The sequence below is a fragment of the Gopherus evgoodei genome, chromosome 4, assembly GCF_007399415.2.
Source record: "Gopherus evgoodei ecotype Sinaloan lineage chromosome 4, rGopEvg1_v1.p, whole genome shotgun sequence".
Lineage (NCBI taxonomy): Eukaryota > Metazoa > Chordata > Testudines > Testudinidae > Gopherus > Gopherus evgoodei.
The window spans coordinates 116,783,156-116,808,529 of NC_044325.1; the positions used below are offsets into that span (position 1 = coordinate 116,783,156).

Sequence of the window (25,374 nt, forward strand, 5' to 3'; positions counted from 1 at the left end):
AAGAAGATCATGTGATTTCCAGGAAAGGAAGTGCCATATTTGGGCAGGACCAGTAGAAACCACTTGCATCACCACAGCTATGCTAGAAACATGCTCTGATGGGGTTTCTTGTTGTTGTTTTATTAACCACCATCTCAGTACGGGGTCCATTCTGATTGGCTACAGGCTGTGATTCCAGGGTCTCTGTTGCCAATGAGCTGGGCTGACGACATGTTCCAGAAGAGTATAAAAGGGAGACTCCTTGCTGGAAGTACTTTGATAATTCAACTATTCACAAAATCCCTGGTAACAGCAAAGGTAACAGATCTGGTTTTTTATAGGTTCTATTAACAGATCAGAGCTGGGGAGAAGTAGGAGGAGGGAATTGCAAATAAGAGATTTGGCGTCTTCTTGGGGAAAAGCAAGCAGAATTAATCACAATCTCATAACGCTGCCTTCTTTGGAAACAACAATGCAGTTTTGAATGGGCGCCAGGAGAGACAAACGTTGGCTGGATTTCTTGGTAACTGGTGCACTAGGGGTGTGAGTGTGTGCACATTGTGTGTGTGTGTGTGCGCACACGGGGGGGTGAGAGTGCATGCTCTCGTGTGCATGTTTGTGCACACGGGTGTGGGGGTGTGTGCACGGGCACTGGGGGGGTGCACTAGGGCAGGGGTTCTTAAACTGGGGGTTGGGACCCCTCTGGGGGTTGTGAGGTTATTACATGGGGGGGTCACGAGCTGTCAGCCTCCACTCCAAACCATGCTTTGCCTCCAGCATTTATAATGGTATTCAATATATTTTAAAGTGTTTTTAATGTATAAGGGGGGTTGCACTCAAAGGCTTGCTGTGTGAAAGGGGTCACCAGTACAAAAGTTTAAGAACCACTGCACTGGGGGCGGGGGGTGAGAGAGAGATTTTATGGCAGTGCTGCAAATTCACTTGCAGGATGGAAGCTAGAGAAATTCCTTTTTTACACTCTGATTCCTGGCTATGCATGTACTGTAGCTTTGCAAATCCCTCTTTCTCCTCCTCCTCCCTATTTTCTTGTGGTTTGCAGAGGTGCTCTGAGGCACGTTCACCTATATCTGCAAAGGCCTTTAAGATCCTCAGATGAAAGGGATACAGAAGTATATCTCAAAATGCTAAATATATTATAACGAGACAAGACTCATACCTCAGCCTACAGCTGTGGCTTCCCCCTTCCTCCCTCTATGAATGTCAGCATTCATGATTTGCACCATGTTTGCAATTCAGAGAAGGGAACAGGGAAGAAGGAATAATACAGACTTCTTGTGTTTCAGCGCTTATATTTAAATACCTATTATTTCCTGTCTGCGCAATGCCAAATAGCAGGCTAACTTTTATATTGGTTCCTCAGCATTTATAGTTGTTAGCACTTGCATTGCAATTTGCATTTGCAAAAGCACTTTACACTATCCCTTACGAATCTCTGCAGCACCCATGTGCAATAGGTTGGGAAACTAAGGCATAGAAAGTTCGGGGCAGGAGAACTAAGGCATATAGAGGTATTTATGGCTTGCTCACTATGGTGCTGCAAATCAGTGGTTGAATCAGGATTAGAATTTAGCATCTCCTGACCCAAGTACCTTATGGCTTCACCTTCTGAACCACCTCAGCGCTCCAGGGAATTTGCTATCACATGGATGAGACAGGCTGCCATGGGATCAGGTTGGCTCAAGAGCCAGACTTTACATGATCCTGGGATATCTTAGCTATCTTCTCTACTGAAGATGGGTACCAGCTGGGTACCAGCAAGTAAAGGGGGAAGGGAGACTGATCTTGTGTAACGTTGGAATATGGTGGAGACAGGGGCAGCAGGTTATATGGGCTCAAGGTGCTTGAGCACCAGGAATATTCAAGGCTGGGGGCTGTGCTCCACCAATATTTGGAGCTGGGTTTCTCCCATGGCCCTGCCTGGAGCAGGCCCTGTCCCCCCGCCTCGGAGCTTCCCTGCCTGAAAGAAAACAGCCGGTGCCTTTCTCTCTTGTTTGTGTTGCTTCTGCATAAGGCTATAGAGATCAGCAGCTGGCAGCCTCTTGGAGCACCGGGGTAGGGGAAGAGGGAGAGGGGAGGGGGGAGGCACACACGTGCTTGGGAGCTCTCTCCCCTGTTCCCCGGCACACACCTGGAGGAGACGCCAAGGGGACTTCTGGCCAGGAGATGGACATCTGGGGTGGACCTCACTCACCTGAGCAGCTGCTGGGGCTTCGGTGAGGTTTGACCCTGTGATCCACCCCCTCCTCCCACAGCCCCCACTCCTGCCCAATGCTTGGCAAGGGGCAGGCCCATCCCCAGTGAGACAAGGGTGAGGGGCAGCAGGCTGCAGCAGGGGAGGAAGGAAGCCACATGTGCTGGCAGTTCGCCCACCATTCCTGCTCCCCAGCACCCACCCACCACAGGGGAGATGGAGGAGGGGAGCTTCCTAGACCTGAGCAGCTGGGGCTTGGGTGAATTTTGTGACACTCTACCCCCCACCCCAGCCACCACCCTCCAGTCCCCACTCCTGCCCCTTGCTGGGCAAGGGGCAGTCCCATCCCCCATCCCCAATGAGGCTCTGGTGAGGGGCAGCAGCAGGGGAGGCCACACATGATGGCAAACCCCCCCCCGATACCCACCATAGGGGAGACGAGTGGGCTTTCTGGACCTGAGAGAGGCCTTAGGAGTATGTGCAGTGACCGTGGTGCAGAGTAAGTGTGCTGCCGGGGTGAGGGGGGGTTGAGAAGCAGGGTCCCTCCCCTGGAGCTTGCTGCTGCCAGTAAGTGGGGGGGGGAGTCCTCTCTGGCTCTAGTCCTGGGGCAGCCTGTCTGCATCCCAAGTTCCTTATCCCCAGCCCTGCCCCACCCCAGAGTCTGCACCCCCAGCACCCCACCCTGAGCACCCTCCTGCACTGTGAAGCCCTCATCCCCAGCCCCACCCCAGAGCCCTCACTTGAGGGGAAAAACGTGCAACTTAAATTTGGTGGTCAGTTTGGAGTATCATTGTGTTTAGCACAATACTTGATTATTTTACACCCTTTAACGTATTCAGGTGTTAACAAAGTGGGAATGTTCTTAATGTTTTCTCTGACTACTGTGTGGGTGCCTCAGTTTCCCCTATGCATTTCTCAAGGATCTAGATGGTGGGATAAGGGTGTGTGATTGTTGTAGAGCCCTAGAGTGCCAGTGTGATGCCATCTGCACAGAGAATGGCCGAAACCCTGTCTCCGGGCAACTGATGGCCTGGGCTGCTCTCCTGCAAGGTGCCAACTGAAGGCGTTGGAGAACAAAGAGATCAGGTGGCCTCCTAATGCCTGGGAAAGAGACAAAGGCCAGAGGAGGGAGTGTCAGTGCCTGTGCGCAGGACCGTCCTTAGGCATAGGCAGAATGGGCAGCTGCACAGGGCCTCACTCTGCAGGCAGCCCAGACAGTGTAGAAGCAGGGCTGCTGGGTCCTAAAGAGAGCCGAATGCAGCACAGTCTGAGGAATGGGATTGGCTGCTGGGGTCTCTGGGAAGGGGAGGGGGTGGGGGTTGGGAAAGGAGCTCACCTGTGAGTGTGACTCTTTCCCCCCGGCTGAGGTCAGGTGAGGCAGGCTCTGCGGCTCTGGAACCAGTATCCTTTGTTGTCCCCCATAACATCCATTCTTCTCCCCCCTGCCCCATGGAGCACCCCCTCCTTTCTCCCTCCTCCCCAGGAGCACCCCTCTCTCTCTCCTCCCTCCCCTCCATCAGGGCTGGGTTGAGTGAGGTGCTGGGAGGGAGGGGAGGCTGGCTGGCTGCCTGCTGAGGAACGAAAGTGAAAGTAACTCACTTCCTGGGCAGGCAGCCAGAATTGGAATGTCACACAGGGCTTGGCTGGGGTTAGCCAGATGTGTGAAAAATCAGGATAGGAGATTGGGGTGGGGTGAGCAGATATCCCTATTTTATAGGGACAGTCCCAATTTTGGGGTCTTTTTCTTATATAGGCTCCTTTTACCCCCTCCCCCCCCACCCATCCCTGTCCTGATTTTACACACTTTCTGTCTGGTCACTCTAGGTGGGGGTAATTGGTGCCTATATAAGACAAAGCCCCAAATATCGGGACTGGCCCTATAAAATCAGGACATCTGGATCTATCACCCTAGCTGGGGAGCGCCTCTCCCCCGGGCTAGCAGCTGCCAGCGATCCATCTCATCCGGGGGGAGCTACACAGGGCAGGATGAGCTGCTGTGGCTCCATGGGTGCCCCGTCCCTGAGATCAGATGCTGTGCTAACTTCACCGTGGTCTGTTGGGCTGGCGGCGGTGCCCATTGGCGTGTGATTGGACCTGAGGGTTTGCTGCTGCTGTTGCCACTCTGCACCCCAAGAGGTGGATTTTGGGGTCCTGCAGTTTTCCACCTATCTCCTCCTCTACTGCAGCTGTTGGACCAGCAGGCTGGGGGGTGAGCCAAGCATGAAAGCAGTACTGTGTTGCCATTTAGATTGTCATTTAACAACTTTGTTTGCCAAAAATTCTTGCTAACAATCCTGAATCCAATTTCAATTTTTTTTTAAATCAATATCTTAGCCAAAAACAGAAAATTAAGTTGTTGACAATTATTAGTGACAGGTTTGGTTTGAGGCAGGGAGTGGGTCAGTTTTCATCAGAGAAACAAAAAATGTTGACGGACTTTCCTAGAGCCTGTTACTCCTGATAAGAGCCCTTCAGCAACTGTAATATGCTCATCTCCTTACTAGTGTATAAAGCAGGGTTCGGCAACCTACAGCACACGTGTAAAAGGTGGCAGGTGAGCTGATTTTTGATGATATGCAGCAGCAGGCTGAGCGGCTCAGCCCATCACTGCTCTGGGGTTCCGGCTGCTGCCCTATTGCCAGCTGGGATACCAGCCATCGGCCCCACTCAGCACCTGCTGCTGGCCTGGGGACCCCCAAGGAATCCCAGGCTGGCAGTGGGCTGAGCAGGCCAGTTGAACCACTCAACCTGCTGTCAGCCTGGGGTTCCATTCACTCAGCCAGCAGCGGGCTGAGTGGGCTGGTGGCGGGCTGAGTGGGCTGGTGGCGGGTTGAGCAAGGCCGGTGGGGGGTTGAGTGGCTCAGTCTGCTGCCAGTCTGGGGTGCCAGCAGCACTCAGCCTACTGCTACTCCAGGGTTCCGGCTGCCAGCCCCTTGCCAGTCAGGAGCTCAGCCGCCAGCCCCACTCTGCCTCCTGCCAGCCTGGGTGAGCAGAATCCCAGGCTGGTAGCGGGCTGAGGGGGTTTGGCGGCCATGATCCTGGCTGGCAGGAGTTGATGGTCAGAACCCCAGACCAGCAGGGGGCTGAGCAGGGCCTGGGATCCTTGTCTAGGGTTCCAGCCACCAGCCCGCTGCCGGTTTGGGGTTTCATTTACTCAGCTGGCAGTGGCCTGAGCAGGACCGGTGGCCAAGACCTCAGATAATAACAATAGTTTATTTATATAATATAGACAGAGAGAAACATTAAAATGTATCACTGGCACGAGAAACCTTAAATTACAGTGAACTTGGCACACCACTTCTGAAAGGTTGCCGACCCCTGGTATAGAGTGACCATATGTTGTACTAAGAGTCTCCTGCTTTTTTTTTTCCCTGTGAGTCAGTATAACTTTTGCCAGCCCAGAAGTTGGGCAGCCAATGTTTTACATTTTCACAATGTTTTCTCCAACTTTCATAAAGTAAATACATAGTTAATATGAGTTAAAAAGGCCAGGGACACTTCTTTATGAAGAATCTGTACAGCAGATCATGCCCATAGACGATCCAGAAAAGAAATTTGAGGTTGAATTTTTTTAATGTTGTGATGGATAAAGCAGTATCTGCTGTTGATGAAAGGTTTAATACCTTGCAAGTACACCAAGAAGTTTGGATTTTTGTATGACATAACTAAATTCAACAAAATAGGAAAACAAGAGCAACTAATGACAAAGTGCAAGAACCTAGAGAGCTTCCTGAAGCACGGTGATAGTTTTGATTTAAATGGACTTGAACTGTACGAAGAATTGAGTACACTGTCATCAATGTTGCCACATGCAAAATCAGTGATGGACATTGTACAGTTTATTCATACCTGCAAACTTGTTGACATATATCCTAATGTGTACATTGCCACTCGTATTCTACTGACAATTCCTGTAACAGTAGCATCAGGAGAATGGAGTTTCTCAAAACTAAAGCTCATTAAAAACTGTCTCGGCTCTACAATGAGTCAGGAACGCTTGACTGGTCTTGCTATTCTTGCAATCGAACAAGACACGACTTTGTCTTTGTCATACGATGACATTATTATTGATTTTGCAGCCAAAAAAGCCAGAAAGATTGCTTTTAATTAAAAACAAATCTTTGTTTCAATACCTCTTCATATAGATTTCCAATAAAATTTTGATAAATTAAAAAATATTTATTATTTGCATCATTCTATCATATCAGAATTTTTTCTATAGTGCTGCTTCTTTAGTGCTAGTCCATCAGCATTACAGTGTGCTTAATTAAGTTAAACTGGTTTTAATAATGTGAATGTGGCAAGTTTTCCAATACTATAAGCTTATGTTTGTGTTGCTAAGAGCAGATCAGGCACAGGGGCACTAGTTTAATAATCTCGCCTAGGGCACCATAAATCCTAAGGCCGGCCTTGCCTGTGCGGACTTCCGGGAAGCTCATGGTGTGGAAGGGGATGCTGGGATGCTTTGGAACTACTCCATACAAAGCCAGTCAGGACTCTGGGGGAGCCTCCTCTCTTTGAGCATACTGTCTCCAGGACAAGAAGCTTACACCTTCCTGAGTCTGACCTCAGAGCATTCAGCATGCCCTTCCACACTGTGCGCTTTCCACAGCGAGTGTGCTCAGGCAGGTCCTGGGGCAACCAAAAGTCTCTGCACCCCAACTCTGCAGTCAGATGTGACTCTCAGCCAGCTGGTAAAACAGAAGGTTTATTAGACAGCAGGATCACAGTCTAAAACAGAGCTTGTAGGTACAGAAAACAGGCCCCCTCAGTCAGGTCCGTCTTAGAGGTTGGGGAGCACAGACCCAAGTTCTGGGCCTCTCCCCATTTCCCCAGCCAGCTCCAAACTGACACTCCCTCCTCTAGCCTTTGTGTCTTTTTTGGACAAGGAGGCCATCTGATCTCTTTGTCCCCAGCACCTTCAGTTGGCATCTTGCAGGGGAAACTGAGGCACTCACACAGTATTCAGAGAAAACATTAAGAACATTCCCACTTTGTCACAACAGGTGCAACAAAATATAATACCGTATATTGAAGCAGGCAAGTGCTGCTTTTGACTTTCCACTTTTAATTGACCCTTGTAATCTTGTGGTGCCGATGCGTTGTAGCTTCATTTTATATCAGCTTACAGGGAGGGAGCAGGGGGGGTGGGCATCACCATTTTGGGCACCACCAAAAATTATACAAAGCTGCCGCCTATGAAGGGTAAGGTGTTGCATGAATTGCAGGAGATTTTTCTTAAAGTCAAGGAGGGTTGGGAGCTCAGCATGTCCCCTTCCCTCCCTTGTGGTTTGTAGCAGGAATCCAGAGAGGAGCATTATAAGAAACATCCCAGCAAGTCAGGTTAAGTATTGGTTCCTCATCAGCAGTATTGTTCGTTAGACTGTAAGCTCTTAGAGGGAGGGATTGTAGGACAGCACCTGGGCTGCAGATGCAGTATAAAGAGAAACGGCTCCATCTGCCAGCAAAGCCTGCCAGCTGCATGTGCCTCTCCCTTTCCCTGAGACTGGTGCCTCCTGAGGGTTCCTGCTGGGCAGCGGAGCTCCAGCCCATCCACACTGCCATGGCTCGGGGCTCAGTGCCACAAGTCGCATTGCTCGAGTGGTTGTCGGCGTACCCCGGAGAGGGCTCCGGGTGCTAACACAGGAGTTGATTTGGGGTTACATCATGGCGGCTAATGTGAATGACGCTCCCTGCTTCTCCCTCCCATTCATACAGGTCCTGCTCGGAGGTTTCCAATTCATCCACAAGAATTCCGTTTGGTAGCAAAGGAGTGAACTCCCCAACCCTTCCTTCCGCAATTAACCCGAGACTGGCTGTGTGATGGCTGCATCCGAGAGCGAGGGGTAAGTGGATTTGGGGGAGCTGGACGCGGGTGCGGTCAGTGCAGTATGAGCAACGTACACAAGCTAATGGCAGTAGTGCAACCTGCACTGTCTGGCTGTAACCATTGCCAGCAGGCCTCAGAGGACACCCCCCCGGGTAGGTGGATCATACAGCAGCAACCTTTTTTCTGATCTCATGCTGGCAGCAAAGGCAGCCATGCCTGGCTAATGTCTGCCAAGGAACCGCTGGAGACTGGCCCTCGGGGCTGTAACGGCCGCTGTCATTCATCTAAGTGGCTGGCAGCTGTGGCACATGGATGCCCGAGGACTGCTTTGCAAAGGGAAGGAGCAGTTTATGGCCTTGTCTCCACTACAAGCATAAACTGATGCTGAGCATGGCTTTCAGCAACTGGTTACCTCAGCCTGGGCTGAGAGCTGCTAAGCCACAAGCATAGAAAATGACAAACCGCGTTGAGCCCCATTTTGTCAAACTGTCTAAGCTCATTTGGCTGGAATGGTGCTAGTGCCGGTGGGCCAGATCCTCAACTGGTATCAAGCTAACAGAGCGATGCTGACCGACAGCAGCTGGTGATCCGACAAGGGCCCTCCTGGTCTCTGCTTGCAACTTAACTGTGCTCACAAAGGTTTAAATGTTGTAGTGCGTAAGACCAGGCTAAAGAATCGACAGAATGATGGTGGATGCCAAATGAGACTGCTATTCAAAAGTACTGTCATGATTACGGGTTTGTTGAAGTGCGCTGGGTGTGAAATAGGACCACTTCTTTCTGCTGCAGGAAACAGGAATGGGAACATCTTAGTGAAGTATTTGAAGTTAAGAGTTGCCTGCCCTTTCTTTATCATTTGTATTCCCTTAGTGCCAGTGCCCACGGCCCAGAGCCAAAAAAGTAGCTAGGCTTCTAACTCTTATTGAAATCAACAGTAGCTCGGTGCCTAAATACCATTGAGGATCTGAGCCTAGAGGGCCCAAGTGAGATGGGAACTCAGTGCTAGGTGCTTTACCAGGGCTCACCACACTGGTGCCTCCTGTTGGTCGTTTTGGGGATTAGCTCTGCAGGTCAGTATGCCTATTCCCAGTGGTGCCTCACCCAGTGTCCCTTCTGCTCCTGGACCCTCATCACTCCAGGGACCGCGGCGTTCTGTCCTCCCCATGCATTCCCAGGGAGAAGGCAGCATTTCCTTGGGCTGCATTTTCTTCTTCAGCAGCACACACTGTTCAGCCTTAGCTGGAACAGCAGAGCTCTTCGCTGGCGGCCTTGATATTACTCGATTGTTTGCAGGGGTGGGTCTTTGATCTGCCATTGACCAATAGGCCTGGCATAACCTCTGCCTTTGTCATTACAGGGGTTCTCAAAAATTACGGTTTGCCTTCTGGCTGATTAAGCAGATCAACAGCAAAAACTACGAGGGGCTCCGCTGGGTAGACAAGGACCACACTCAGTTTCGCATCCCCTGGAAACACACTTCCAGGAAGGATATCAACCCTAACGACTACAAGATTTTCAAGGTAGGATCCCAAATGATGCTTTTTTTCCCATCCCCACTAACCATCATTTCCTGCAGAAGCAAGTCCCAGTCCAGGGCATACATTGGATTTACACCAGGGTAATTAATTAAGAGGAACTGACAAAACAATCACTGTTGATGCCCTGATGCTGTTCTGTGGCATTTGCCTTAAAGTGGTGTGTCATTGCGTGATGATCTTGCATTGTAAGGATGCAGCATGGTCACAGTGTGGCACCAGGCAGTAGTTGGCTAGTGCCCTTTCATTCGATGGAGTCTCCATCCACCAGGGTATCAGAGCACAGAAGGGTTCCTTGGCAGAATGCACGCCAGGCCTCAGAATAATGACCAACTTCAATTCCCATGGCTGTGGGAGGACTCCAATGACCCTGGTGGGGTTTGTAACATGTTCCTTTGCAGTATATCATCCAGTCACTTGCTGGCTCCATGTGCTGAATACATCTCTAAATAGAGGGTGGTTCCTGGTAAACAGAAGGCAAAGCTGGAACTCAACCAGTGTGGAAGCTTGTTTCTGTCTGTTGTTTGAGTTATTTTCTTTAATAAATACCTCCTGTTTCTATACATCATGATAGGGCTTCTGCCCCTTCTGGAATGTCCTGGACTGTCCACATTTTAATGGGGCATTCCCTGCAGACTGCAGCTTACAGGCAATTGAAAGGTTGTCAAAACATTGGAATGACATTTTAGAATGTTACTTTTCTGAAATGAAATTTCAGAATTCTCCTTCCCTGGGAAATTTCAAACCTGCATTTTTTGTTCCATTCCAGAATAATTTTTTCCCCCTGAAATTGCAGAATTTCCTGCAGAATGGGAATGTCAGTTTCAGCCGGCACAATGCACAGCTAAGAGTAGGATTAGACTTAGGGTATGTCTTCACTAGCAGCCGGATCGGCAGGTAGCAATCAATCCCCGAGTGCTCTCCCATCAAATCCTGTACTTCACCGCCGTGAGAGACGCAGGTGGAGTCGACGGGGGAGTGGCAGCAGTCAACTCACCGTAGTGAACACACCACAGTAAATCGATCTAAGTACGTTGACTTCAGCTACATTATTCATGTAGATGAAGTTGCGTAACTTAGATTGATCCCCCCCCTCTTGTGCAGACCAGGCCTTAGATGCCACCCTTTCAAAGACTGATCTGGCAATAGCTCTCAAAAATCCTGAAGCTGGGATGTCTGACCACACTGAGAATTACAATCGTTGCAGTGTCATGGTTGGTAAAGGCAAAAACAATCTCCCAGTTGTCTCTGCTTAACTTTTATTTGTGATCTTTCCCTTGGCAGCCAATTAACTGGCATGTGCCTTGGAAAATGGAGTCTTGTTACAAAGAGTTGGACAGAGCTGTATTAACAAGGCATTGGCTTTCTAAGCCAGAGATTGTGGGTTCAAGTCCTATCTGGAGTGAAAAGCTACTTTGGGGGAGGGATAGCTCAGTGGTTTGAGCATTGGCCTGCTAAAGCTAGGGTTGTGAGTTCAACCCTTGTGGGAGCCATTTAAGGATCTGGGGCAAAAATCTGTCTGGGGATTGGTCCTGCTTTGAGCAGGGGGTTGGACTAGATGACCTCCTAAGGTCCCTTCCATCTCTGATATTCTATCATTGTAGGCAATTCAGGGCAGGGCCTCTCTATCACTCTATATTTGTATAATGTACAGCACAATGGGGCCCCAAACACTACCATTATACAATAAATAATAATACAGACCCGTTCAGCAGTAGCCTATTGTAAGGAACGAGCCTAGCACAACAGCTATTGAGGGGTACCTTATAAGAAAATGGGATGGGGGAAATGAAATCCACTGATGATTTTTCCTAGTATTTCTCCTTTCCTTTCCATTTAACTCAATGCTGCATTGTATGATGCATGTCTGTATTTGGACCATGTCCAACATGCTGTGATGATGGGAGATTGTATATGTACCTAAGCAGAGCACATTTCTGAACTCTTGCCAAAATCAGCACCAGAAACCTCAGCAGCCTAGGAGAAGGTTGGGTCAGGTTCTAAACACTTGGGTGGTGGGGGTTGCGGGTTGTGTTTTAGTCCTGGACCACAGTAATGAAAACAGAAAAGGTTACTCCACCGCTGCGGTATCAGTGGAGGTTGGGGAGGGAAAGGTTGGGGAGCTTTACACTTACGGCAGAGCGTTTGACAGGCTCCTTTAAAAAACCAATGGTGCTAATGGAGAGCTTGGAAGGAATTGTACAGAGATCTTCATGCCCTGCTGCCCGTGAGGCTAAGATCAAAATGGCTTTCTGCTTGACTGCACTGACAGACTGCCCCTTCTTTAATGCCTTCCCACCTGTCTTCTCTCCCCCCATCCCTCTCTTTATGGAAAGGCCTGGGCCATAACCAGCGGAAAGTACAATGAAAAGCTGAAAGATCTAGCCAAGTGGAAAACCAACTTCCGCTGTGCCCTGAGAAGCACAAATATGTTCCTGATGGTGCAGGATAACTCAAAGACCTCCGAGGACCCTCACAAAGTGTATGAAATCATCAGCCCAAGCCCTGATGCTGTGACAGCTGCTAATGCCCTGACTACTAAAAGTAAGGATGCTGGTAATACAGGTTGAAGACAGGTGCAGACAGACATTGTTCTGATTTTGTGCAAGGAGCTCTATTCTTTTACTCTCTGCCTGGCACCAGTCCAAATAGAATCATAGAATATCAGGGTTGGAAGGGACCTCAGGAGGTCATCTAGTCCAACCCCCTGCTCAAAGCAGGACCAACCCCCAGACAGATTTTTACCCCAGATCCTTAAATGGCCCCTTCAAAGATTGAATTCACAACCCTGGGTTTACCAGGCCAGTGTGCAAACCACTGAGCTATCCCTCTCCCCCCCAGTGTCATGGGAGAAGAGATGGGATTTTAGGCAACTGCCTTTAAAAAGAGAGCATGAGGGGGGGCAATATTTCAAAAATACTCATCCCCCAGCAGGTCCTAGTTTTCTCAGTCAATGGGAGCTGCTGAATACTCTTGAAAATCAGGGCCTGTGGCCTGAACTGTGGGTGACATGGTTGGAGTGAGATCATGGTGTTAGTGCTGCTCCCTGCTGGTAGGGTAGATGCTAACAGTACCAAATGTTTTCCAAGGGAAATCTCACTACCCTTCTCCCGCAGATTTCTGCTCTGAGCAAACTCTGACCTAGTTACACATGCACTACCCTGTAAAGTTAATGGGGCTGTGAAGGCTATGGTGACGCAGGTGTAACTGAGGGCAGCTTTCAAGGCTTCCCAACAAAGTGTCCAAAAGATCACAAAGAACCGGATAACCTGGTGGCATTAAGGGCAACATTTTCAGGAGTGCCCACTGATTTTTTGGGGGCACAACTCGAGACATCATAAAGGGACCTGACGTTGAGAAAGGGGTCTGCATCTGCCCTCCGAAAACTAGACCTCTTCAAAGTGTCTCAAGTTGGGCACTCAAATTCACCAGTCCCTTTTGAGAAGTTAGGCCCTTGGTGGCTCCAGTTGGGCTTCTAAAACTTGAGGGAACCCCAAATTAGTGAAGAGTTTTCAAAATATGGGCCCTAAGACCTGAGCAAATCCCACTTCTGGGAACTATGGATCATGCTTAACTTCCCGTGTCAGAAATTCCATTTGCTAAACCACTGTTTTTTTCCTCCTCATCCCTGTGTAATTTGCTGTTGTCTTTTAGACAATAACCTGCATGACAGTAAAGAAGACATCCACCGCCATTCTGAAGAAGCCCCTAATCTGCACCACCGTATGCCACAGCAACTACAGGTACCAGAACTGGGGATGGGAGAAGCTGGGGAAGTGTTAAGCTTGAAGGAGCCCTGGAATCATCAGAATCTGATAACGTTTCACTAAATTTATGTGGCTCATGGGAAATTACAATGGATAAACTCCTTCCCACCACCCCCATGCTGCAGAGTTCTGTCTCAATCAGAGTCGCTGCTAGAGCCCTCCATATGACTGTGTCCCTAGACCAGGGATAGGCAACCTATGGCATACATACCAAAGGTAGCACGTGAGCTGATTTTCAGTAGCACTCACACTGCCCGGATCCTGGTCACCAGTCCCGGGGGCTCTGCATTTTAATTTAATTTTAAATGAAGCTTCTTAAACATTTTTAAAACTTTATTTACTTTACATACAACAATAGTTTATAGTTATATACTTATAGAGAGAGACCTTCTAAAAACGTTAAAATGTATTACTGGCTCGCGAAACCTTAAATCAGAGTGAATAAATGAAGACTTGGCCCACCACTTCTGAAAGGTTGCCAACCCCTGCTATAGACAATGTCCCTGGGAGTTGCTTGTAAACTGCAGGGACAGAATCTGGACCCAGGAAAACAGCTGGGCAAATGATCATGCATGTCTTTTTGCAAGAGTTCATGTTTGCAATACCAAACTGAACTACACACGGGAGCTAGCTCCTGAGCTGAAATCACAGACGATGATCCAGCTAAGTCTTCTCACAGTGTGAAAAAAGTTTTCCACAATGGAATGAAAGTTTTTGGCTGGGGAAAACGGCTTTTGTCTGCTACTGATGTAACCTTTTCATCCACACAGTGGATTGAGATGAGGAGGGAACAAAATTTACTTGTTCTGATTTTGGCAGGAAAACATCCAAACAGTCAGGACACCCTCTCTCCCCTCCAGCTCTTCCAGGAATCTTCCATCTCTCAGAGGTCTTGTCTACAGGAAAAAGTCTAAAATTTAACTAAGGGTGTGACTCAAAATCAGTTAAGCTAAACGAGGGCAAATCCTCGTGCGGACACTTCTGGTTTCATTTAAACCAGTCTTGGTTTGTGTAGCTTACGTCCATTGGGAATCAGTTTAAAGCTAAACTAGAATAAACTACTCTTAAACAGCAATGAGTTCCACCCGGTTGTTTGTAGCAGTTTAGCTGATATCAGTTTTAAGTTAACCTGGTGCGGCATTCTCATGTAGGCCTAAGATCTTGGGAAGATTCTATTGGCTGCTGTGGAACTACTCTAATTCACACCAGTTGAGAATATGGCCCCTGGATCACACTGGGGGAATTGTCTCCATTCCAGCCACCAGTGGCCATAGCTGCAAACCCTCATGTCCACAAGAAAGACACCATTTGCATCAGGGGTGTTTATCCCTGCGTCAAGCAGTTTCTCAGCCCCTCCCTCTTGGATGCCTCTTCAAGACAAGAACACAAAGCATATTTGGCTTGCATACATTGGAGTAGCCAATCTCCTTGGCTCAGGCTGGCCAGAGCTGGGACTCTCATGTTTCTGCTGGGCCACTGGGAAGTAGCAAGTTTAGTGACAGAGTGAGGCCATGCCTGAATCCACTTCACCGGTCAAAGTCTCTCTGTGAATGGATGCCTAGAAATGCCCAGCTAATTGTGGGGATGTTGCTTTACTGATGCACTTTGTGTCTCACATATCTCTGTGATGAATCCAATAAAACAAAAGGAAAATGGTCTCGTGCTTTGTTTTGCAGCCGCGGATAGAATTAGATTTGGAGATGTTGTCACTGGAAAACCCTCCCCAAGGTAAGTTACTTGCTGATTTCTTTTTAAACACAAATGATTGAATTCCAGAAGATAAAACCCAGACTAGAAACCATCGTGCTGCATATGGCCGTGTGCTCCTCCATTGTTTGTTCATCGAATCGGATCCCTTTCCTGAAGGCCTAGTGGCCACTGGACTAAGAGTTGGGAGCCCAGGGTACTCTGCTCTGCCACTGACTCATTCAGCACCTTGGTTGAGTCTATCAGCATTTCTACATGCCCTGGGGTAGGAAGCAGGATGAACTAGCCAGAAATTATTCTGAGGTATACAGACTTTGATTCAAAGCCCTTGCCTCCTAGTGCAAGAGCCCTGAGGCTTTTCCAGCTTTGTCTGGAATTCTGGTGGAATGTCTGTGTTGCATTTAATTCTTAACAAATAGAACAGGAGTGAGTAAATGTAATACATGCTGGGGAACCCTAGTGGGAGCTTAGGGAAGGAGTCAGGAGAGAACAACAATATGGCAGAGCTGAGAAACCTTTACTCGCATAAGCAGTCAAGTTTAATCCCTGTTCACTTCAGTTCAGATTCAGTGCCCAGCAGTTGGACCGTGGTCTGATTGCCTTTAAAACCAGCCTATTCAAGATCAATTTGCAACCCAGCAATCAGTCAGAGACACTACCCCATAGTCGGTGGGTCAGTGGCAACAAGTCTGCCAAAGAACCTCTGCACGATGCCATCGGGGGCAATAGCACCAGGCAGGTTCAACCATGGTGCTAAGGTCAGTGGGGAGACAGACTTGGCCAACAGTGTCACACCTCCATCAGCTCCCTTTGGCCATGCATGGTGAGGTCCTAGCCAAACCCCATGGGTAGGAGCAGGGCTATTGCAGGCTTCCACCATGCAAAGTGAACTCCTGAGGAAAACCAGTTTCTAGTGGGGCAGGTGGAGAGGTGCATGGGGGAAAAGACTTGTGACACGCATAGAGAAGTGCATGTGATTGAGATCATCCTCTGCTCTTGTTGCTCCACAGAGATGGATAGTGGGCAGAACGAAAGGCCAGCCTACGACCCTGGCAGGAATCCACCCCAGGGCTACACCACCAATAATTCGGCATCAAACGGCTACCAGTGCAGCCCCGACACACTCCAGTGGATTCTGCAACAGTGCAACTTAACCCAGAACGACTGCAGCCCGCAGCAGCTGCCGTGGGCTCTGGATGGAGGTTTAGATCACCGCTCAGGTAGGCTGAGGCCTCAAAGAGCAGAGCAGAGGCACCTATGCTTCATAATACAATTGGCTCTCATTGGACTCCTCATACTGCGCCTGTGTTAGAAGCATTGGGTGGGGAGCGTCGGGACAGTCCCGTTGTATTCCAGGGATGAGGGAATCCTGCCCTTGCTTCTGATGGGCTGGTCGAGAGCTGTGGTTCTTCACCATCTCATACCAGCACGCCAGCAGAGCCTCCTCCCACAGCACCAGCAGTCCCAGACAGGAAGCCGATGGGCTGCAGGAAAGTGTCTAGGAGGTATCCCTCTAAACAGCTGCTCCCTCCAGCCCATGTACTTGGCTCAGAAACAAAGTGGCAGGTTATTGTACAGCATCCAAGCAACAGCAATGGAGAGGACCTAAAGCAGAGGTGCCCACCCCATGGCCCTCGGGGCTCTTAATTGTGTCCCCCTCCCTAAGGGCAACTGTGTAGAAGAAAATGCACACTTGGTCCTCGTTGAACGTGTGTCTCTGAGCGGCACGATGTGACTTTGTAATGCAGTGTTTGTATCAGCCCAGTTGCTGCAGCAAGGTGAGGGGAGCGCCGCTGCCCAGTCAACACCCACTGCATCTCCCTCAGCAGCTCTGGTGTCAGCCAGAAGCACAGGGAGCGGCTACTCTCCCTTTCCCCTTGCAGCTGCTCAGCAGCATCCATGCTGGCTGCCTGCTGCATTACAAACAAGAGAGGTTGCTCTCTTCCCCATGGGGCGATGGGGGCTATAGGGAAAGCAGGACAAGAGTTTGACTAGCATGGTGTGGGTCCTGGGGGAGAGCCTGGCAAAGGACTTCCTCCCCTTCCCCATACAGTCATCCAGGGCAGCCCAGGAGAAAGGAAAATGAAGAGCCATTCTGATTCTCTGCCCCATAGCTGTGACCCCCTCCTCCTGCATGCCCGCTGCTGAGAGGACATCTAGGAGCCAGCTGTGCTGACTTTGGCTCCTGCTGGGGACGCCCCCACATAAGGGAACAGTGTTGTCCACTCTCAGGATTTTAAGCTTTGAGTCCTGGGCTATTTGTTATCTTGTAAAGCCCCAGCTCCTGGAGTCATGTGATGACACAAAATTCCCATCTTTCATTTAAAAAATGGGAAATAAGTTTCTAGCCCTCATGGTTGCAGAGAACAGCTTGAAACTGTGAACTTCAGAGACAAATGAAAAGAGCCCCAAATTGGGGGCAGGGGAATGGTTATTTTCGGGGACTTGCATGATGATTTGAGAGCAAGATGGGTTGGTGACACCATGGGAGTCCTGCTGGGTAAGTTCCACGCCTGCCTCAGCAATGGAAAGCAAGCCAAATTTTTGATTGGGACTTTCCCACCCTGCCCTTTCTGAGACCTCTGATCTTCAGGCTGGGAAGCTCTGGCATCACATCTCAAACAAACGGCATGGGTCGTTCACCCTGCCCACTCTGAGACCAGACCTGTGCTAGCAGTGGGCAGCAAGGGCCCTGCACTGAGCCACTCACCCACATCGGGTGTGTTACAGCTGGGTGGATCAACCCATGAGATCAGGGCAATGAAATCCCTCTCCTCTCCCTGTTTGGATTCCCAAAAGTGAGGTTTCGGGTAGGGTTGGGAAGCATGGGAAAGGCATTGCGATGGCAAAGCTTTAACCAATAGGAAGATCTTGCGGCATTTCCAAAAGGTGAGAGAGCCCACGCAGCAGCTACTGAATTGTCTAATGCAGTTGCTAGCATGCTGCAGTGCCTTAACCAACTCTGGTAATTAACACTGGGTTTCTTCCCCCCAATCAGAGGAAGTGCCATATGAAGACAGCCCAGGCTATCCAAACCAACATATTGGTCAAAATAGCTACTCACAGCAGGGGAGCGGAGTGGCAAATGGACCAGTGGAGAACTATCACCAATCAGTTGGCCAGTGGGTGACCCAAACAATGGCTGAGACCCAAACCATGCAAAATGCTTATGGCCCTTCTGCTGCCTCACTTCTACAGCAGCCCCTCCCATCCAGTACAGTTCCTGTCATGAGTCAGCTTCTTAATAATGCAGGTCAGTATATCCCCATTATCTGAGAGCTGGCTGGTTTAAGCAGGCACTGGTCAGATCATTGAGCCCCACAATGGAAGGCTATGCTCCCCCAAGAGCAAATGAATCAGATATGTAACTAGGCTCGGGGGGGTTAGGTTTTTAACCAGTAAATGTCGGTAGACATCGATTTCACTCTACACACACAAACCGAGGAATAAATATTCCATCAATAAAAACTGAACTATGCAGATAAGCAGCATTTTTCTTACTCTGCCTAACCATTTACTAGCGTTTGGCTTAAGGCTACGGGCTGTGGACATTCTGACCGGTGATGTCGACGATTTGTGATTCTAACAGTTATAAAGCTGTAGTTATTGGAAATCAAGGTCGGTCATTAAAGAATTAGTGCCTGGCCTGCCCTGCTGTCTGACCCCCTCCCTTCAGTTCCCACAACTCTGAACATTTAAACTGAAAAAAAAATGCATAAAATAAACCATCACCATTGTCCATCAGTTATCAGAAATAAACAACGAGCTCTGCCAAGCCTATTTAGAGCTGATACTGCACGCGAAGCCAGTTTGCCCGAAAAGCTCAGCTCCAGTTCAGCAGTTAAATGAAGCTCTTTGCTAGATGTAAAACTCCCCCCATTCTCTTGTAATTATTCATACCGCACCAGCAGGCCGTGAGGTGCTTTAGGGGGACAAAGTGTCTGTCCCAAAGAGCTTCCAGTCTACGTAGTGTGGAGGATGGGAGGCAGGAAAAGGAAAACCACCAAGCAGTGACGCATTACATGTGTCTGTGTAGTGCTTCCCTTTGTGCAGAATTATGTTGTTTCCTTCTCTTTAAAAATTTATCCTTTTTTTTTTTTGGACAGTTAGTTTAGGGCTCAAAGCAGGGGGGTTTCAGCAGGCACTTTAGAAGAGAGTGGAAAAGTGACTTGAGGACTGATCCATACCCATTAAAGTCAGTGGAAGGACTTCTAGGCCTACTGGAAACTCCCATTGGTATCTGTGGGCATTGGATCAGGTCTGTAGGCAATGGTGGGTTCCAGGCATAGGGGCACAGCACAGCACAGTTGCGTGGCATGTATACAAGGGCCAGTTAGTCACAGGGAGCAGTGTGGGTGAGGAGAGCAGAGCTAAGCAGAAACGAATATGTTCATTACTGCCTAGCTGTCTCATAAGCCTGTTGTTTTCCATCCTAGCGGAAGTCCTGTTTGAGGGGAGACCTCACTACAATAACCTCGCTGGCGTTCAAAGCACTTTCCTGAATGAAGCACCTACAGGAAACGCAGTGATCTATCCAACGCTGAATGGCCTGGGAGAGAACAGTTATCAGCCGGCCAATCAGTGGGCAGCCCCAGCAGTGCTGGAGCAGAACAGGTTCACCCAGCCTGCTGCCCCTCTCCCAGAGCAGCATCCTCCTCCCAACACAGCACCATCGCGGAACAATACAGGTCAGTGACGCCACCCCAGCTGCCTACCCCAAGCACAGAGTCCATCAGTCACCCACCCCTGCCTCTTACCTCTGAAGGTGAACAAGAACTGGGCCAGACTAGGCAACACTTTAGGAAAACGCAGCTATTGGAACCGAATGGCACTGGCCTTTCCCACTCCACCCCTTCTCTTGCAGGTTTAGACATCTCGGCTTCAGGTTTGAAATAGACACCTTGCCCCACCCCAGTCCACATCTTAGCAGCCTCGTCTCCGCTTGTGGAGATGGATTCAGGAGGATCCATGGGGTTCATAGACATGGCATTTGTATGGAAAGTGGGGACCAACTGCAGGGATGAACGGGTACCATAACACTCAGGCAGTGCTCTGCTGAGACTCCCAACAAGGGTACCAGTGGATGCCAGGCGTGGGGACGGTGGGCTCAGCATGTCAGGGGCTAATCCAGCAGTCAGTGGAAGTGACTTCAGTGAGCTTTACATTGGGCCATTGACAAGCAGCCTGTTAGGAACCAGAGAGCACCTATTCCTGCCAGGCCCTCCTATAGAGTCCAAGCATTCCCTCGTCTCTTGCAGAAACCATTCCTCCCAATATGGACATCACCATCTATTACCGAGGGAAGTCACTCCACGAGGTGCAGGTGGCCACCAGCAGCTGCCTGTTCACGTACAATAATGAAGACCCTACCATGGTCCCAGGCTGTGCGCAGGTGGTCCATTTCCCAAGCCCAGATGAGCTGCCTGACCAGAAGCAGGTCCAGTTCACCAGGCAGCTGCTCCTGAACGCAGGGCTGCTGCTGGAGCAGAAGCACAAGAAGATCTATGCCAAGCGCCTGAATAAATGCAAGGTCTTCTGGGTCCTCTCCAGGCAACTGGCAAACATGGCTCAGAACCCTGAGTCCAAGCTGCTGCCACGTGGCACAGAGATGGAGATCTTCGACTATGAGGTGTTCTCAAAGGGTGAGTCTGCGGCTGGGTAGTTCTTACTCTGTGGGGCCAGATTTATGGGTAGTAGTTAGATTAGCCAAGATAAACTCCAAGGGACTTTATTTACCATATATTTGCACCATGGGGCTCCAATATGGTTGAGGCACATATACTGATCATGGGCCGGAGCCCAGGCTGCATAAGCACTGGACTCCAGGTTTTGCCTGGGCACTTCAGAGAACAGCCAGGAGCAGGGGTGAGGGAACCCCAGAATCTCCTAATCAGAAAGCTCCTCTCATGGCCACCATCTCCTGACCATCCCAGGGCAGTTTATTTAATCCAGCCAACCAAATGCCTTCCTTGTCCTTGCGATACTAAAACCATCCTGGTTCCTTTTGCAGAGCTGAAGGATTTTAAGGAACATCAAAGGGCTGCATCTCCCGACTTCACCATCTACCTTTGCTTTGGGCAGTGCTTCTCCAAATCCAAGCCCAAGGAGTCCATGTTAATCCTGGTGAAGGTGAGCCAAGAAGCATCGTTCTCCCTCAGCTATGGAGGGACGCGCTAGCTAAATGCCAAGCATCATTAGTCTCTGGCAGGATGGTTCAGTGGTTAGTGCTCATTCACTGATGGCCAACTCCATTGTTTGACTTCAGTGTTAATGTAGAGCCACTAAGAGGCTGCACCCCTTTCTGCATGGAAAGGTCCGTGTAGCTGGTGAATAGCTAGTGCTTGAGTGGAAATCCCTGGATAACCAGCGAGGAGAGATTTATCCCCACCCACTTAATTTCATAGCCACACTGCAAAGACGTGGGGAATCCTCCTCTGCCTCTAAAGCTTTACAGTCCTGGGAGAGTAACTAAGCATCTCTTTGCAGCTTAATTATTAGTCCTCTTTGACTACCCAAATTCCCCTCCCATGAGCCCTGCCAATGCACACATCAGTCCTGGCTCGCTGCTGTTCGTGAGGCATGGGAACGCATACCGTTCAGCACTCTGACACTACCACGATGGGCACCAGGATAAGAACCGAGACTGATGCGCTGGGGCTGCAGCGTAGGCATGAAGGCCTTCTAGGGAAGAGCCCCAGTGCAGGAAACCCCTTTGGTCCAGGCACAGAGCCAGCCCTATGCTGCTTCCACAGCAGCCCCCGATGCAGAGCATAAGCAAAAGGAAAGAAGAGGTGGATCAAGCCCGGAAAGGCTGTGGCCAAGGTCAGCCTGCACAGGGCTGCATCTGGGGTTGCCAGACATAGGTGAGAGATGAGCTTGCCCCACTCTTGCACCCCAAGCCCTCACTTCCTTGTCTCTGGGCATTGCTGACAGAGCACGTCTCCCCCAGCAGTCACCCCCGGGGGCAGGGGACCAGACGGAGGCTCTGACGGGCCCATTCATGTGGCTCATTCAGAAGAGGCAATGCGTAGCAATGTGGCAGCGCAGGTGAACACCTCCTGAAGGGTGTATGTTTCTCTCTTGCAGCTGGTGCCTAAGTTCTGTGAGTATTTCCATGACATGGTGCTGCGGGAGGGAGCCTCGTCCCTGAACAGCGGGAATGTGAGCCTCCAGCTGTCCAGCTGCTTCAACAGCTTGTATGACCTCATTGAGCAGTACAACATGCAGATTGACTGAACCTCCTCCCCACCCTAGGACCCAAGCTGCATGTGCATTGGCCAGTCCTTACCTAGGTCTCTGGCTAGCACTTCTGAAAACACTTCTGCCTTTCCCTCGTCCACTTGCATCAGTTTGCTCCCATCAGAAAACATGTGGGTAAGATGATGGGTGGCCTTGTGGCTTAGCCACATCACTGGGACTCAGTAAAGCTGGGTTCAATCCCTGCTGTGCCACTGGCCTCCTTAGTGACCTTGGCATGTCACTGCATCTGGGCCTCACTTTCCCCATCTGTAAAATGGGAATAATTCCTTACCTCACAGAGTTGTTGTGAGGAGAAATGCATGTGAGGTGCTCAGATATTACGGCAAGAGACAGATCAGCCTTCCCCGCTCTGGGCCACCAATTGAAAAGAGATTTTTTTCCTCAGCTGAAACAAACAGGGCACTGTGCTCTGAAGGTAAAAGCAAGAGAATCTTCCTGTTTCCAGATGTCAGCAAGAAAGTCGGGCATTGGGGGGCAGGGGGATACTCATCTACAGCACTGCCATGTAATGATCTTGTGCCTCCGTGGGCTGAGCTGGCTGGATTTGAAGCTGAGTGAGGTTGAGTTTGGGGTTTTTTTGTTAAAGAAATGGGGATGTTGATGGGGGGGGGGGGAGAAATCCTTAATATCACCTGTTGCTGAAGTGAGTGAAGCAGGAGCCCTCGGGGTGGATTGTACAATAGCCCTGGTCAGCTCTCCTGGGGTCACAGGGTTGGTACAAGGTGAGCTAATCCGTCTGACATAGACTAAGGCCCAGCTCCTAATGTCCATTGATTTGAATGGAAGTTAGGAGCCTAAATACCTGAGGATCTCTAGGTGGGCTGCTTTAAATACCTGGCCCATGCCTCATGCCCTCCGCTTACCACAATGAGATAGAGGTAAAAGAAGGAGAATGAGTAACACCCTGAACAGTGTAGCGGAGGGGAGGCCCAGAAGCCATGACAGAGGCTGGTCCTGCTCCTAGTGGAATTTTGCCATTGACTTTCCTGGGAGCAGGATCAGTCCCATTTTAAAGTAGCTTGTGCCCCCAAATGTGCCTGGCTGAAAATTTAAAGTTTATAGCTCAACCCTGTATTCTAACCTCTCCACACACTCTGCCTGAGGTCAGCCTGCAGGCCCAGCTGCACTCAGGCCCTGCACATGTTGTATGAGCCCCTTCACCCTACAACTCCTTGTCATCTTTGAGCAGGGAGCTGCATCTGTCTGAACCAAGTCACACCAACAACACTTCACTTCATTCTTTGCCAGCTTCTTGCCCCATAAAGCACATTCCCACAAGAGAAACACACTCCACATTCATGTAGGATAGTCCACCATACCGCCTCCCTACCCCTTTTTCTGTCCCGCTTCCCTTGGGCACCACAGCACGCACGTCATCTGATGAGCACGCACATATATAGGCACAGATCCATAAAGCTGGCACTTTCCTAACCATACGTGCTCAGGGAAACCTGTTGTTTTAATGGGCATAGGCCAGCAGTTCTTAAACTATGGTTCACTGACTGACTACACCATCCTCCTTATTTCCTGCTCTCTCTCATCTTTCTTATTTATTTATTTAGTACAGTTTCAGAATGCTTGTTAAGGGCACCCAGAGTCTAGGCTGGGTGCTTGTTTTTTTAACTGCAGCGTAGCCAAAAATCTCAATTTATTAATTGCCTTTCAAACAGCTGTACAGGCACTAAGTACTGCCAGCGCCTTGCCCATGTTAACAGTTGTGCTAGTTGCCACAATGATGTTGTGCAATCAGAGCAATGAAGCTTGTGCAGCGGGATGGGTCATAAGACATTAGGTCATGACCAACACTGGGTCAGTATGGGAAGGCCTACTGTTGTAGGCTACCGTTACGCAAGCAGTTTGGACTCTGACAGGAGACCTGTATGAAACTGCCATCACACACTGGGCATTATTTTTTCTTCCAAAACCAACTACAGATGTTAGCTTTAGGACCCTTCCATGTCCTAGCATAGCTGTGCTATTGCTAAGACACCCAAGTATCACTGTGGTATCTGAGCACTGAATATCTGTGGAAAGCAGCAAGAGGAAGAGGAGTGTCTTTTCCTCTTTTTGCCTCCCCACAATTCTGAGCTGTATATATTTGTTGTGTTAACGTGGTTCTGGGTAGTTTAAATATTATGTAACTTTAAATTTCTTGCATCCCATGAATTTAGTAACTGAGGGTGAGCGAGGCAGTAAATGAGTCATCACAATGTGTGCGTGTATTACACAAACACACACAGAGGTTGGCATCCACACCAGCAGCTCTGATTGCTTCCTCATTTTCCTTTAAAAGCTGCTTATATCTTTATACATGTCATCCTGACTGAGCTGTAAGTCTCAAAAATGCAAGTGTCTCAAGGACTGACAGCTAAAAGTTTGATTTAAATAGAAAACTTAATAGACTCCAAGAAGTCTCATCCTCTGCCCTTCCTTTTACCAGCCAAGGGCATTAAGAGAAAGGGTTGAGGAGGGGGGGGTTAGAAATCAGGGAAGCAGGTCTTCCCAAACCTATGCACTGATGGAGCCCAACATACCTTACAAAGGGTGAGTGAAATCCTGGCCTTGCTGAATTCAATCGGTGTCCTGCCATTGACATCACAAGAGCCCGGATTTCACCTGCTGTGTCTGGCAGAATATTAAGCACTAATATTAAAGTATAGTTTATAGAACACATGCCCCACTGTGGTATTTTCCCTAGGTTTTCTTTACTGATTAGATTGCAATAAGTAAGTTGTGCATGTTTGGTTTTTAGCTTCCGTTTATTAGCACAGGGGCTCTGTGTTTCATCCACTGAGGACTTTGGCCTAAGTTTTCAAAAGTGATTTTGGGGGACATTTTTTAAAAGGGCCTGATTGTCAGAACGTGCAGAGCACCTGCTTTCTCAGAGGCTGTCAAGCCAGCACCCACAAACTGAACCCCCCTGCAAATCACTCGTAAACGTAGGTGATTATGGGTGTGTGCACAATTGCCTGCTCCTGGATGGAATGTCACCTGTTTGACGGGTTCCCATCAGGGGCTAACCTGGAGGACCAGCACCTGAGCAGCTAGAGAGGCCTTTGGCTTTGCAGCTATACTGCAACTTCC

At 49.3% G+C, this 25,374-nt stretch overlaps 1 protein-coding gene across 2 annotated transcripts; it reads left to right on the forward strand.

The window, feature by feature from the left end:
• The first annotated feature begins 87 nt into the window (after positions 1-87).
• On the forward strand, positions 88-23,443 carry IRF7 (interferon regulatory factor 7). 2 transcript variants are annotated; one of them, XM_030560690.1, is made up of 12 exons: positions 88-297; positions 7,910-8,037; positions 9,379-9,541; positions 11,893-12,100; positions 13,211-13,299; positions 15,000-15,051; positions 16,041-16,250; positions 18,029-18,283; positions 19,467-19,718; positions 20,289-20,672; positions 21,041-21,159; positions 22,117-23,443. In XM_030560690.1, exons 2-12 carry the CDS (start codon positions 8,015-8,017, stop codon positions 22,264-22,266), a joined length of 1,905 nt encoding a protein of 634 aa, XP_030416550.1. In that variant the 5' UTR covers positions 88-297; positions 7,910-8,014; the 3' UTR covers positions 22,267-23,443. The 2 variants fall into 2 exon arrangements, with proteins under 2 accessions (XP_030416550.1, XP_030416551.1); XM_030560691.1 differs by lacking the exon at positions 88-297 and adding an exon at positions 2,121-2,213.
• The last annotated feature ends 1,931 nt before the right edge of the window (positions 23,444-25,374 follow it).